The sequence below is a fragment of the Molossus molossus genome, unplaced genomic scaffold (genome assembly GCF_014108415.1).
Source record: "Molossus molossus isolate mMolMol1 unplaced genomic scaffold, mMolMol1.p scaffold_m16_p_17, whole genome shotgun sequence".
NCBI classification, from domain to species: domain Eukaryota; kingdom Metazoa; phylum Chordata; class Mammalia; order Chiroptera; family Molossidae; genus Molossus; species Molossus molossus.
Window position 1 is genome coordinate 36,650,238 of NW_023425352.1, and position 16,154 is coordinate 36,666,391.

At 40.1% G+C, this 16,154-nt stretch overlaps 1 protein-coding gene across 1 annotated transcript; it reads left to right on the forward strand.

Annotated features, from left to right (window-relative positions):
* Nucleotides 1–12,162: 12,162 nt before the first annotated feature.
* DKK1 (dickkopf WNT signaling pathway inhibitor 1) lies at nucleotides 12,163–15,268 on the forward strand. The gene is made up of 4 exons (XM_036265656.1): nucleotides 12,163–12,557; nucleotides 12,793–12,955; nucleotides 14,138–14,281; nucleotides 14,411–15,268. The coding sequence occupies exons 1-4, from the start codon at nucleotides 12,315–12,317 to the stop codon at nucleotides 14,662–14,664; spliced, it is 804 nt and encodes a 267-aa protein (XP_036121549.1). The 5' UTR covers nucleotides 12,163–12,314; the 3' UTR covers nucleotides 14,665–15,268.
* Nucleotides 15,269–16,154: the final 886 nt, after the last annotated feature.

Consider the following 16,154-nt stretch of genomic DNA (forward strand, 5'->3'; position numbering starts at 1 on the left):
TGATGCTTAATTCCAGACAAGATTCCAAGTATAGAATTGCTGTATCATACTAGAATTAAAATACTGTATAGGGCTATTGAACAATATAGAAAATACTTATAACCAAGGGTCCTCCATCAACGAATGCATTATGAACTAATATAAAACTAATCCGACAAATTGGTTTAAAGAATTCAATAGGGATAAAGTTAGGTCATCCAGTGTGAATAGCAAAGCAAAAGAGATACCTACACAATCCTGAAAATTAGTTTTCTGTGCACCACACACCTTTTGGGGGCAACCGCTTGCCAAACTCTGAACTAGGCAAATCATCCAAGGGATACTTCTCATATAATAGTACATACTAGAAGGGAATTATTTCATATAAAAAGCAACTCCAGGAATCTTAGTCTAAGGCTTACTCACCTGATCCCTCTGGAAAGCTTCTTATGCATAAAGAATGTAAATTTAGAACACAATACAATTGCAACAAACTCTACTCTCCAATATCCTGGTGAACATGCTCATCCTATATGCTCTGTTTCTCACTTCAGTGAATGGTACACACAGATTAAAAACTGGCTGCAACATAAAGATTCCCCTACTCTGATTGCCTCTGTCTTATGGGCATCATATTGCCAGTGCTTGTGAGTTGAAACCCCTTTTCAAAGAAGACTAGAAAGCTAATCCAGGTAGAGCTCTCAGAGCCAATAGAACAACTGTTTAAAATAATACAAGGGCACAGCCAATAATTTCATTTCTCCAGCAAATTGACGTGAACTAAAAGTTTTTAGTTATCCATTCTTTAAGTTCTATGGTTTTCATACCCTTGATCGAACAATGGTCCTCTTTGATCCTGGAAGGTTATTTTCGTATCAATCACGCCATTTTTGGGAGAGGCATGCAGATCAATACTCAGTCGTTAGAGGAGCGGCTGGTGGGGCATAGTGACGGCGCAGGGAAAGTTGGCAGAGGTGAGGCTATTGCATCCACGCTACTGTCACATCTTGTGCCTGGTAACTGCGATTGAAGCAATCCGCTGCACAATTATTTAACTGTGACAATAATCAATTATAAATTTGTCTGAATGTACTGATAGTCTCATCATCCAAACTTATTTTATGTTACGCTTGCAGACCTACCCTCAGATTCTCAGTTAGAGCTGAAAATGTGTCATGCACATAATACAGGACAATGACCGTACTAATATTCTTTTCTGAGAGTCTTGTTCAGAGTTTTCCTCTATTCCACACTTTCTGATGGATACAAGTGGAAATCTATAAGACACTGAAGAAAGAAACTGAAGATACAAATAAATGGAAGGATATACCATGCTCATTGATAGGAAAAATTAACATCTTTAAAATGTCTATACTACCTAAAGCAGTCTACAGATTCAATGCAATCACTATCAAAATAGCTATGGCATTCTTCCCAGAATTAGAACAAATAATTCTCAAATTAATTCTCACATTTATATGGAACCACAAAATACCTCAAATAGCCACAGCAATCTTCAGAAAAAAAGATCAAAGTCTGAAGTATTGTACTATCTGATGAATCGAAACAGATGGTACTGGCATAACGGACACATAGATCTAAGAAACAGAATAGAAAACCCAGAAATAAACCCATGTTTATGTAGTCAGTTCATCTATGACAATGATGACAAGACTATACAATGGGATAAAAATCTTCAATAGTGCTGGGAAATTGAACCACTTTCTTAAACCATATACAAAAATACATAAATGGTAAATCTTTTTAAAAAATAACCTATTTGTATAATTCACCACTTACACCATTAAAGGAGAAAAACAGTATTATCTTCTCACTTATCTTATGTACTAAGGATAAGGAAAAGATCATTAAAAATAAAATGATTGTTATGATCGTTATTTATGTTATGTTGTATTTCTGCCTTCTCAGTAATGTCTTCTATGGATTTGTGTGTGGTCAAATTACCAAACTGTTTCTATATAATTTATAATTTATGTATTGTATAATAAGACTTTCCTATGAAGTCATAAGGCTATAGAGACAGTCCTATTAACTTCTGATAATTCTAAAATGTGCCATTTACAGTAGGCCTTTAATCTCACTGGAATGAATTTTTTTAATGAAGGGAGCTGTTTTACTTCTATTTTACCATATAGTGATCTAATGTTTTTACTATCATCTTGAATAATAAGTTTTTATTTCATTCTTCCTCATTCCAATAATTAATTTATTTTCTTGAAGCTATAGGCTGGCAAGGGTGTGGAGAAAAGGGGACTCTAGTACACTGCTGATGGGAATGCAGACTGGTGCAGCCACTATGGAAAACACTATGGTGTCACCTCAAAACAATTAAAAATTGAACTTCCATTTGACCCAGTGATCCCACTTCTAGGAATATACCCTAAGAAGTCTGAAACACCAATCAGAAAGAATATATGTACCCACCCCCATGTTGCTAGCAACACTATTTACAATAGCTAAGATCTGGAAACAGCCCAAGTGTCCATCAGTGGACGAATGAATAAAAATACTGTGTATTTCCTAGAAAAAAAATTTATGCATGTTCACAAGAAGACATGTGTAAGGATGCTAATAGAAACATTTTGAAATAGCAAAAAAATTTAGAAATGAAAATATTATCATCTGGATAATGGGCCATTAAATGTGGTATATTCAAACCATAGAATGTTATACTGAAGTAAAAATAAATGTGTTAGCTCAATTTATTATGGATGAATCTTACAAACAATACTGAATGAAAAAATTGCATAGCAATCTGATAACATTAATATAAATATTTTAATGGTCACAAGCTTTTATTTCTGGTGAAATAGCAGGTTAGGTTATTCAGACTAACCATGCTACAGAAAAATAGTAATGCTAAAATGTGTGTGTGTATGTGTGTGTGTGTAGTCTTCTTAAAGTCTCAAAAATTAGCTAGAAAGGCTGAACTACAGACCAAGAAATAGCTAAGCCAAAATCTAAGGGAAAATAGGAACCAAGAGAAGTGAGTTACTAAAACTGTGTTTGCCTTGAAAGCAGTCTGGCAAAATCAAATCTGGTGAGGCTTAATTTTGGTTTATGGTAACCTGGGACAAGGGATATAGAAGTTCAACTCCAGGGACTGTCATTGTTTTTAAACCAAAGGACATAAACATATAAATTATATTTATAACAAAGGTAATAAATATGCAACTGTACCTAACTGTTTTACTCCATTTTATTATTTGAGGTTATTTACATCAATTGTATCTCTGGTGGAAATACTTTGTAGTTTAACAGTGAATCACATATCAGATTTAATGATAATGAATTTATTAGAAAAACAGTGGCAGACTGTAATGCAATTTCACTTGTCAAATCATGGCTAAATTACACCTATAGGTGTGCTATGTATGCAAAAGCATCTGTTAGAATCAATTGGCAATCGGTATTTGCAATAATGAGTATTAAATATTTTCTTACCATTTGTAAATTATGTGCTACATATCCTTTATGTGAATAAAAGATACAATACACATGTATGTGTATATATATATGCATGCATTTTTCAAAATGCTGGTTGTTAACCATTCACAAGATACCATTAGTTCTAGGCATCCAATTACCCAATCACTCCAGGTGACTGGGTTTTTTATTGTTTGTTTTTAATATGCTTTTATTGATTTTTTTGAGAGAGAGAGGAAGGGAGATGAAGAGAGAGAGAAATACCCATTGGCTGCCTCCTGCACACCCCCTATTGAGGATCAAGTCCACAACCCCCGGAATTGAACCAGTGACTCGGTGCATGGAATGAGGCTCAACCAGCTGAGCCACACCAGCCAGGGCTCCAGGTGACTGTTTTGATCAGTAAGTCTGAGCAATGCTGAGCAAGGACAATCTGACCCAAACCTCTAGCTCTGTATCAGAATCATTTGGGACATTAAAATATAATAATAAATATTTTAGGGCCCTGAAGCAAGCATACAAAATGGGAACCCCAAAGAAGACTCCAGGAAGATGTACGTATGTGTAATGTGCATGTGTCCCAGAGTTTGGGAAACACTGAATCTGGAATTATATTTTAACCTGGGACAGAAAGTGACGAGTTTGGAGCTTGAAAGGTGATAGACCTGGTGGGAGGGTACAGATGGATTGGTGGAATTTTTCAAAAGTGTAGCCTAAGGATGACCTACATCACACTGAGTCAATAGAGAGTGTTACAAAGGGAGTCATCCTATTCACTCCAGATCGCTACAATCAAAACAACTAGGAGTACGGTCTGCAAAGATGCATTTTTAACATGCATTCTTAGGTTATTTTAATGTACACAGCAGTTTAAGAATCACAGACCTGCAGAGTTCTTACTAGTCTTTTAGGGAAAATACCACCTGAACTAACTAATACTTGCCTTTCCATGCCTACAAAGACAGAAAAGAGTTCTATTATTTATCTCCCATTTCTTACACACTTGCAAGGAAAAGTTTTATGTAGTTAGTTACTTACCTACTAATTGACTAATCTCAGCTATTAATAAACCATAGCAAGGTCATTCTCCAGATGAGTTCAGAACTTTACCTGAAAACTAGGAACTACACACACAAAAATATGCTTTAGACCTTGAGACTTCACAGCTCTAGCCACAGCTGTCTTCTAAAATTATTAGCAATTGCAAATGATAGTAGTAAATGATACTCTCAGGAGGTAGCAGGATATGCTTTGGGTAGAAAGCAAATTAGCCATCAGATCCTCTGCCTGACACTTTCATCCCTTCCAAGTAAGATTGTGACTAAACTGAATTTACAAAGCTATGTTGGCAACAATGCCTTTCCCTTGTTTGTTTAGAGTAGAAATTACTTTAAAGAGTGTTTTTTTCTTGTAAATACACTCAGCTAGATAGAGGTGATATTGTGAGAAGATAATGGAGATATTCGTGGAAGACATAGCTCAGTCGAAAAACATGGGCAGGGCCTAATGGAAAACATTCACGGCATTTTGAAACCTTTCATGGAGGTCAACTTGCTTCCTACTTTAAAAATCGTTGTTATAAACATATTTTAGATTATAATACTAAAATAACAGTATATGATTTTATAATTAGCATCTAACTTATAACTAAGAATTTAGTAAACAAAAATATTTATTGAATTGGATATATAGAATTAATATTCTCACACATTTCCAGAATCCTTTATGCTTTTAAAGAAATCCTTTAGTAGAAGAACATTTTTTAAAAAAATTGATTTCAGAGCCTGGCCGATGTGCCTCAGTGGTTGAGCATCAACTCATGCACTAAGAGGTTGTTGGTTCGATTCCTGATCAGGGCACATGCCCATGTTGTGGACCTAATCCCGGGGGGGGGGGGGGGGGGGGCACGCAGGAGTTGGCCAATTGATGTTCTCTCTCATCGATGTTTCTATTGCTCTCCTTCTCCCTTCCTCTCTCTCTAAAATCAATAAAGAAAAAAATTATAAAATTGATTTCACAGAGAGGAAGTTGGGGGGAGGCACCTATAGGCTGCCTCCTGCATGTACCCCAAACTTGAATGAAACCTACAACCTGGGTATGTGCCCTGATCGGGAATCAAATCCACCATCTCTTGTATGGGAGGACACTCCAACCAACTAACCCACACAAGCCAGGGCAAAGGAACATTTTTTCTGCCAGGGTTTCTCTTTAAGAAAACTGAACTATAAGGAAAACTTTGGGAGTAGTTTAGAATGACTAATTGTTAAATAATAACAATGCATAACTACCAATAATAATTTTGCCAGCTACATATATTTTACTAGGAGCTGTACTTCCAGTATGGTGGTATATTAATTTTTCTACTGTTGTATATAATTTGTAATATACAAGTAGAAAAATTGGCTCTAAGCAAATGGAAGTATTAGAGTACTGAAACTATTATTTTACATAAGCATTTAGGTTTGTATCTTCTTTTTGAACCCAAGACCTGAAATAATATGTTTATTTAAATACATAAAAAATAATGTTTTCTTATATTTTTATTCTTTCTAAATAGTTATATATGTACGACCTTTCCTAAAATTTGTTTGACCTGGAATTTTTCTATGATATTTATAATAATCTATATAACTAAAAATGTTCATCTGGTAATGCAGTGTAAAACTACAGTAGAACTACATAAATTGAGAACCTGTATCTAAGATCCTATCATTTTAATTCTAACTTTTGAAGATAAAAATTATTCGATAAACAAGGTATTGTGTAAACTATTAAGAGGGACAAGAGATTGAGAACCGTTTTCAGGACAAGGAGGTGGAGAAGGTATACAATACACAAGTAAGTGAACCTGGAAAATTAATCTCCAAAGTAAATTGTGGCATCAAGAAATCATTTATATCGTCCTACGAAGAACTTCAAAAATTCCACCAGGGGGCAGCAGAAGAGCGGGTTTTCCCTACTTGCTGTCAGATCCTGGAGACACCTCGGAGCCTGATGTCCCTTGGCGCTTTAATCTTCTTCCCCTCCATCGCCTTTCCTCTACCCCCCTTTAATTAAGTCAGAAGGGCCCTATACTTATTTGCCCATGAACTGACACAGCAAACCAACAGCAGGCATTGTAGTGTGAATGGATTTGCGACCAGGCAAGGGGCTTCAGCCCGGATTACCCGCCCCGCAGCCGGATGAATGTGCTGAGCACAAAGTCTGCTAAAGCCCAGCAAACGGACTATTTGTGAAAATGCCATCCTGGCTCAAGTCTGATTAAGACCTGGGGTCCCCAGGCCGTTTGATCTTCGCTCATCAAAGAGAGTCCTAAACAAGCTTCATTTTACACTACTGTATGCTGGCGACGGGTTGTGACACCGAAGTGCAGCCACCGTGAGCAGCCTCCGGGAGCACGTGAGCAATGAGCGCGAGGCTTGGCGGAGGGCCAGGCACCCAGGGCCCGGCTGGGACACTGTCCAGCACCCGAGGCTGGGCGCCAACCGCTGGGGCCACCTCGGGTGTCCAGGATCCGCCCCATAGGCAGTTTCCTCAGTTGCCTCCCTCTACCCTTCTCTACTCCTGAACTCCTTAGAAAATTATTTTTGTGACTCCGGGGTGACGAGGAATCCTTGCACTAATTATGCATTCCTCCTCTTCACCGTAAACGTGAACAGTTCTGTTTCTAGCCTACCTACTTAGTCCACTCCCTGGCAATTCTAAGTCAGGGTCTTGGGCCACTCAAGTGGGTTCCAAGTCCTGCTTTCTACTTTTTCACATCAAGGTCCCAGTGCAATGAGTCAGTTTGAGATTTAGTAATAGTTGAAAAAATTCAGCTCAAAAACTTCACGATCAATTTTGTGAAAGACAATCTCTCACTCTTGCTTTCTCTCCAGAGGGGGGTGTGTGTGTGTGTGTGTGTGTGTGTGTGTTGATCAAGGTCCCATATTTGCCAGCCAGCTAGCAGCTGTCACCAGACCCCAGGACTCGGAGTTCCAGCCCCAGACTCCTCACACTCTGGCACAACACCTTTCCTGGTCATGACCCTTGGACAGCACCTGCATCAGAAAGGAACTGAGCAACACGGAGAAAAATGATTTTTCTCTAGATTTGGAAACTGTTCCGAGAGGATCTTGCATCCTGCCCTCTATTGTCATTGGCCGGCCTCCATGGTTGGAAATGTCAAGCCCTTCGCTTAGGGGAATGTTAAGGGGCTTATTTTGCCCTCACTGTAACTACATACACACCTTGGACCTTTCCGAGTGTCAGCACATCAGGAAAGGTCCTCTCTGGTTTTCAGTCAAAAGTTCCTAGGTCAGGGCTCTATTCTCAGATTAGTTTTCAATATCCCTCTCCTTTAAAACATACCTTCTGAGCTGGGTTAGAAAGCGACCATGGATGGAGCCTGGTTTATCTGGGCCGGCCATCTCCCCCGACCAAACAAACATGATCACTGTCGAATCTCGCCTTCCCGGCGTACTGAGCAGTGCAGAAAGCCTAATCCAGACCCTGGGGAGTCCTAACAGGGGCCTGGTCTGAAACCTCTTTTAACATCATGAAGAACATTAAGACCAAAATCTTTTAAAGGCCAGTGAGAGAGTCATAATATATTTCTTTTTACTAAACTCATAAATGAGGAATCCCTACTATAAATTCAAGATTGGTACCAACAAAAATATTGGCAACACTCACCAGAAGGAATGACATTCATGCAATATTTTCCTAGTGAAGTAAAATTAAATGGCAACAGATCTGCTTCCTTTGATTTAACAAAGAGATAAAATGAAAGGAGGAGGAAGAGGGGGGAGAAAGAATGAACAGAGGAAGGGAATGAATTTAAAATGCAGCAGCCACATAATCTCAAATAACAAAAATGGAAAAATACTTTGCACATGCCACAGTATTTTGGGGAATGTATTTGTCTGTTCGTCTTCCTAACGGATGAAGAGGTTGATGAGTATTCTATGCCTGGCATACAAACACTTAAAATATGAGGAAGGCACATATTATCATGCAGTTCCTGAGTTCTGAGGTTCTATTCCATCTTGGTAAATATATTTTACCTACTTTAAAAGTCAATACAAAATATTCAATTCACCGCATGAATTATGGTCATATTTAAACCAGAGTACATAGGAGCCAGAGTTCCCTACAGAATTAAATAAACTAGGTTAAATAAATTAAATGCACCTGCCCTGATTCCTACCACCGTCACCCAGCAGTCAGAGACGCAGAGTCATCAGAACTTTCCCAAAGGCTTGTTGGTCACAATTGCTGGACCTTTTTTCCTATCTTCACCATGAACTAATATGTGCCAGAATAGAATCTGTTTTGGAAAAAGTTGAACCACCATTTCCATGGAAGTATATTTGTTTCCCTAACTACTCAGAGATGGGAAGCTTTTTGACAAGGAGCCTGCCTTTAATATTTTGGGGGTAAACTCCCAAAGGTACCAGGGTAGAATCTTACATATAATGGGCACTCACCAAACTTTAACTGGCTGCTGATGGAACAATGAACTTCACTTTACCTCCTTACCCACCCCACTCTTCTGTTGCCAGTGGGCAAAATCAATCATGGAAAGGATTTTCAGATGGAGACTCCACTGAAAAAATCAATTTTCCCATTTGGAACAAAGAGTTGCCTTCCTGCAAACTGGCCTGGCTCGTTCCCACATAATTTTGCTCCTATACAATGTGTGAACTTACCTCCACTGCCCCCATTCAATTATTTGAAGATATCAGAGTCCTCATCTTTTATCACACGCCAAATGCCACGCTTAGCACATAGCAGGAACTCGAATATTGACCAACTCATTGTTAGCTTTCAAATCCTGACAACTTCAGGAGCAATTTGGAAAGTGAAGAAAGAGGTAGGACCATGTCCATTCTTGGCTTAGCTCCCCTAAATAAATAAAACCCATCCTGTCCAAGCTTAATGAATATTAAACCCCAACAGACATATATATTCAGGAATCAAGAGTGAACTTATGCAATGTGCCTTTTTGTTATGGTCTTCCTAGTATTGATTCAGTTGTGCCACTTATTTTATGCCCCCAGACAATGGTTTTGCTGGTCAATCCAAGCTCCTAATGGACTAAATGTGTTAAATGAATTAATATGTACCATATCTTGCAAAAAGAGTAAAAAGATTGGTCTTTAGTGTGGTACAAGCATACTTTTAGAATTATTTAAGATAAGGGGACTAGAAATAAACATTTTTACAATTTCAACATCAGGAAATTCTTTCTCCACATTTCAATATCTTAAGAATCTAATGCAGACTACAGATTTTTTTTTTTCTTTTTTACCACACCAAAGGTGTTCAACACATTAATTACTGACGTTATTAATACGCATAAGTGAAAACATGGCATCTGAAATTTCTTATGCCTTCACCCTATAATACCTCCCCATCTATAGGAACTTCAAGTCAACTGAAAGTAATCTGCCCAAAGGAGACCTGGATCATTGCTGATTCTCAATAAAAGGTATATTGATTCATTTGTTTCCTAGGCTCATTTTTAAAAGCTAATATAACCACCCCTACTTTGTATCAAAGTTTCAATTTGTTTCAAATTTTCTTGGGTAGTAGCCAAATTTAGATCATTGTACATGTTTATAATAAAACCTGAAGAAATATGTGCAATTTAATTCTACTTGAAATTTTAACATGGATTATCAATAAACCAGAGGAAATTTCACTCGGTAGATGGTACTTGGGATGGGAAAGACATCAGTAAAATTAGAGGCATTACTAAAGAAGTGTTTAGAAGATGTTCTTAATATGACCTCTGCAACCAAAGAAACTAGAACACAGACCATTAAAAACTTTTTAAATGTGCCCTTGCCCTTCTTAACTGTAGGATTATTCTACTTGAAGACCATCACTGGCTATACTTGGTCATAATCCCAGTCATGGATATAGTAGGTCAGTGTGTAATTATAAATGTCCTTGAGTTTAGGAAGCACAAAATAAATATATACAACAGTGATTATTCAATCATCTTTTTTCTTTTCTGAATTCACACAGTTGTTCTTTTTGTGACACATCAACCTGTTTTAAAAAGAATTGCATACATTCCTGATCTTTTGTTACTGTAATTAGAACAGTCTTATAAATATTGGTAGTCACTGTGCCCCTCCCCCTAAAGGGCAACAACCTAAAGAGTAGCCCAATGCCAGTGATAAAGTTTAGTCCTACCCTTCAAGTTGCCAACTCCCTCCTTTTTTTTTCCATTTTAAACAGGTTTATTTAAACAACAAGACGCTTGCCAGGAGTGTAAAACTATCTAGGATTTATATTTTGGAATAACTTATCTCTACTTAAAGACAGAGTGCCCTCCATGTAACAGCTACATGCAAAAAAGTTATAAAATTGTCCTCGGTTTTACAACAATAAATGAAAAGCACCAACATTCTCCAATTGGACAAAGTGTGCAAGGATTTTATGTTGTTTTGTTGTTAAACAGTGGGAGCAAAATAACTTACTGGAATATAAGGATAAGAGCTGAAAGAGCATACCACTAATGGAGAAATTTATTTTGTTTTAAAAATAAACGATTTCCTATTCATAAGCAGGACAGCATTCGCACATACCCTACTTTATTATTTTTATACACTAATTTAAATGACATCAAATTCACTTTCTGGTTCACTTTCAGCTTCCCTTTCCTGAAGCTAGTCTCTTATCTCCCTAGAGGGGGTAATTCATTGTCCACGAAAGGTCTGATTTGGGATCAAACACAGGAGTTCTCGAGCTTTGCGATATGAAATACTAATGAGAAAGTCAGGTGCTAAGCCTTAAGGGTTTCTTATCTCCTTGCACTAACCAGCCACTGAGAAGGGGGAACCAGTGAGGGAGGACTGACCAGCCGTTGGACCCTGTCCGCTTTTGCTCTGGCCACTTTGATCTCGCCCGTCTGCCTAATCAAGTTCATCTACTGCCCAGACTGCTCAGATTCAAAGAACTACATTAAATAGTTGATTATCAGATTGTCATTTCCCTCTTCCCTGCACCCATGATCTAATTTCCAAATGCCAGTCTCTCGCCTCCCTCTCTAAACTTCCCATCAAAAGAGAATTAGTTCTTCTTCCTTTTAACCCTCGTTTGATGTGCAAATTTCCTTCTATTTGCACATTTTTCTCGCTGTGGCAGGGACGGGGGGAGGGTGGCAGCAGAGAAACGAAGAGGGGAGAAATACAAAGAACTGAAAGCCAAGGGCCTCACCCCAAATCTGCAAACCGTGACTCTAAAGGGTTAATCAGCAACGTGCACCGGCCACCTGGCCCTTCTGGCTGAGAGCCTTTGAATGACTGATCAAGCTGCATTTAATGCTGAATATTATTTATGTGCACAATAAACCAGGACTGGCATAAGGGAGAGGGGAGAAAAGTGCTTTTGCAGACAGCATCTCACTTCCATTCTGAAAAGTGTTTCAGATCCGATAACCCAACCTCTCTGGCAAGGCGCGGGCACCCGAAGCTCCTCCTCCCTCCAGCATTTATTAAAGTCGTCTGCTCTAATGCTCACTGATTACAATCACCCCGAAGGTGAGCTGGCCCAGGGAAAGGACTGCGCAAGGAAAGGGCGGGGTGAAGAGTGTCAAGGGCCCCCCTTCATATACACAAACACACCCCTTCCCAGCCCCTCCCAAAGCTTTGAAATCCCATCCTGGCTTTGTTGTCTCCCCCGGAGGGGCCGGAATGCTCAGAGCCCTCCATATAAAGGCAGCCGCGGTGGTGGTGGCCGCGCAGAGCTCCCTGCGCCCCGCAGTCTGCACTGTGGGACCCCTGGAGGCTCCCGGGACCCTGACTTGCAGCCGTACCAGCAAGGCTTCCTGGGGACCAGGCTTGTAAAGTGCTAGTCCTCCTTTTTCTTTCTTTCTCTCTCTCTTGAGTTCTGAGATGAAGGCCCTGGGCGCAGAGGGGGCTGCCCAGGTCTTGGTCGCCCTGGTAGCAGCGACTCTTTGCGTCCACCCTCTGCTTGAAGTGAGCGCCACCTTGAACTCCGTTCTCAATTCCAACGCCATCAAAAACCTGCCCCCACCGCTGGGCGGCGCTTCTGGGCACCCAGGCTCACCAGTCAGCGCCGCTCCCGGAATACTGTACGACGGAGCGAACAAGTACCAGACCATTGACAACTACCAGGTGAGAAGGGTCTGGGTGATGTGGGAACGCCGTGTCCCTGAAGAGGGGTCATCTGGGAAGAAGGGTATGGAACGGACCGAGTGTGTGCGGTTCGGGGAGCATTTGGAAACTGCATTTGGGAAGCAGTGGGCGGCAGTAACTTTTGGATGGTTGGGCAGAAAAGGACTGTCCAGGTTCAAGAGTGCCGGGTCCTGGATGCCCAGGGGCCTCATCCTCTTCCGACCCCCTTCCGCAGCCGTACCCCTGCGTGGAGGACGAGGAGTGCGGCACAGACGAGTACTGCGCGAGCCCCACCCGCGGAGGGGGCGCCGGGGCGCAGACCTGCCTGGCCTGCAGGAAGCGCCGCAAACGCTGCATGCGTCACGCTATGTGCTGCCCGGGCAATTACTGCAAAAACGGTGAGTTCCTTAGCCCCCTTTGCACTAGAACCACCCGCCTTTGCTCGTCTGCAGGTGGGAGAGAACCTTCTCTGCTTTGAGAATGCTGCGGCGTCACCTGCAAAGGGGTTTTCCGTTTGCCAGGCTCCCCTGACACGGCTTCTCGTGTTTATCTCCGAGAAGAGAGAAGTCCAGAGGTCTTGGAGCATTTTATGTTCCTGTGCCCGTCAAAGTTTTAACGCGGCGGCTTATCGCAGAGCGGACCCCTGCATAAAAACTGGTCTGGGACAGCCTTGATGTCAATCGAGAAAGAAGATGGGGAGGGAGGTGGATGATGCGAGAGATGCAGGAAAGCATCCTGGCTGTTTACCTGCCCATTTTTCTTACCGTGCCTCTCGGGGCTCTGCCAGCCTGGCCTCTCCCTCATAATCCCTGTTGAAACTGTTGTCAGCCAGAAGGCAGTGATTTGTCTGTGCTGGCCATTCTGAAGGGCGATCTTACTGTCCTCCATCCTAGCTTCTTCCCCCTCCCTCCCCTCTGCCTCCACCTCCTGCTACCTTAAAATAAGTACTCCTCCTCACAACCACAGATCCACTAAAATTTAATGTCCCAAAGAGGTACACTCAGACAGCTAAAGACTCCAGAAATAAACTTAAGGGTGGTGATCCTCCTTAGCACCAGTAATACTTCAGGATGAACTAACTAGATCTCTGTAATATAGAATTATACAGTAAAGTAACTGGTGGGTGAGATTGCATTCTTCCAGGGAGCTGGGAGCTGGGAGCTGGGAGCTGGGAGCTGGTATTGCATTTGCTTAACTTAGTCTAACAGTACTCATGTAGTACCAAGGGTAGAAGTTATTTTTAAAAACAAGTTTTAAGTGACTGATTTTCTTTTTCTTACCCCACTGGTGATATTAGAATGGGCAGAAATCTCTCTGTCACTACTCAGTTGGTAGGAAAGTATTTTAAATGGTTATATTGGGGATGTTGCACATGCCTGCACAGTATACACTTCGATGCTTCTGTCCAACTGAGGTAGTTTTGCACTAACACTAGGGAGAAAGTTTGGCTCGTGTTTAAAGTCATGTCACCCCAATGAGGTCTCTCAAGTTGGTGCAAGCATAAGAGACTGCCACTGTCACATCTGCAAATAGTAACACATCACAGCTCAGGAGTTAACCGCTGTCTCCTGCTTCCTCAGGAATATGTATGCCTTCTGATCACAATCATTTCCATCGAGGAGAAATCGAGGAAACCATTATTGAAAGCTTTGGGAATGATCACAGCACCCTGGATGGGTACTCGAGAAGGACTACACTGTCTTCAAAAATGTATCATACCAAAGGTAGGTGTAGGGACCTTAAGACTTATTCTTGTTTGTTAGCACATCAGAAGCATCTTTTGGATTGTCTTAATGAAATGATGCAGCTTTAGCAGTGACCAGGAACTTTTCTTATCATCTCTTCTTTCCTAGGACAAGAAGGTTCTGTCTGTCTCCGATCATCAGATTGCGCTACAGGATTGTGCTGTGCTAGACACTTCTGGTCCAAGATCTGTAAACCTGTCCTCAAAGAAGGTCAAGTGTGCACCAAGCACAGGAGAAAAGGCTCCCATGGGCTGGAGATATTCCAGCGTTGTTACTGCGGAGAAGGTCTGTCTTGCAGGATACAGAAAGATCACCATCAAGCCAGTAATTCTTCTAGGCTTCACACCTGTCAGAGACACTAAGCCAGCTGTCCAAATACAGTGGACTCCTCTATATCATATATGCTATGAGAATCTTTTGTGACTTTTGCCAGCTCAATCCTTAAGGATGTACAAAGTCTGTGGTTACAGTTAAGCATTCCAATAATACCTTCTAAAAATCGGAGTGTATGAGCTTTGTTTCTTTATGGAACTCTCCTGTCATTGATTGCAGTAAATTACTGTGTTGTAAATTCTCAGTGTGGCACTTACCTGTAAATGCAACAAAACTTTTAATTATTTTTTTCCTAAAGGTGCTGCATTGTCTATTGTTTGTCTTATGTAAATTTTTGTACACATTGATGGCTATCTTGACTCTGATATTCTATATTAGATTGTAATAAATAATTTTAGTTTATACTTCCTAAATGCATAACCCTTTCCCCTTTTAATTCTAGAATCTAGAATGCAAGGAACTTTTGGAATGACAAATGATAGGTATCTAAAATTTATCATGAAAATACTAGCTCATTTTCTAAAATGTACTATCTCAGTACTTAGATTACATATATATATATATCTAGGCTGTGGCAGTCCTTGAAATAAAATTTTACATTTAATACCATGAAATGTTACAAGTATAGATAAATTTTGACATTGTGAGATTAGGGGTGTGTGTGTGTTCTACAGGGACAGAAATGTGACATATTTAAAGACTGTCAGAAAGATATTGTCTAAATATAAAACAATACTGATCAGTTCTTGAGTAATTTTAAAGGAAAATGCATTAACAAGCTCAAATGATCATGGTATTCAAGATTGAATCTTATATTATTACTTTCAAAAATAGTTCCCAATAAATTCATAATATTTACTCCAATGGTTAATAACTATTGGGCAACAAAGGAAATTTCCAACAAAAGTCATACCAGAGCAAAGGATTGATGGTTAGCAGGAAAAGGGCGTGTATGTGTAGAAATACAATTGACAAGTACATGCAGATTTTATACCAAGTAAGTTAATTTGAAGTATCTTAAATACTATTTCATGCCAGGAAGAATTATTCTAGTTATCTTGATTTAAAAATAATTAAAACAAAAACCACAAGTTCTTCATTATCTTCTTTTCATCTTTCGCTAGGTAAGTTTAATATTTCAATTTTTGCTTAACCTGAATTCTGCTGATTATAAGAAGGATACGGGTATATTGTCTAAAGGAAAGCCCACAGAAATGAAATCACACTGGCTTTGCATTTTCACCTGCCAACTTTGATATTAGCAAACCTAATACTGGGAAAGGGAAATGCAACTGTCTCAATTTACACTTATTCTGTAATATACTAATGTCTACATCAAAACCACAAAGTGCTGGGTTTAAGGCACTCCAAAGGACAGTGACCGATCAACAGGTTTCCTTCAATAAGGCAGATGTCCTTGAATGTTTGTTGGTTTAGCATTCCCGGAGTGGTTCCATTTCAAGGGGCTCAGCCAAAGGGCCACAAGGGTTGGTTGGCTCTTCACTGAGAAGGGACTGGC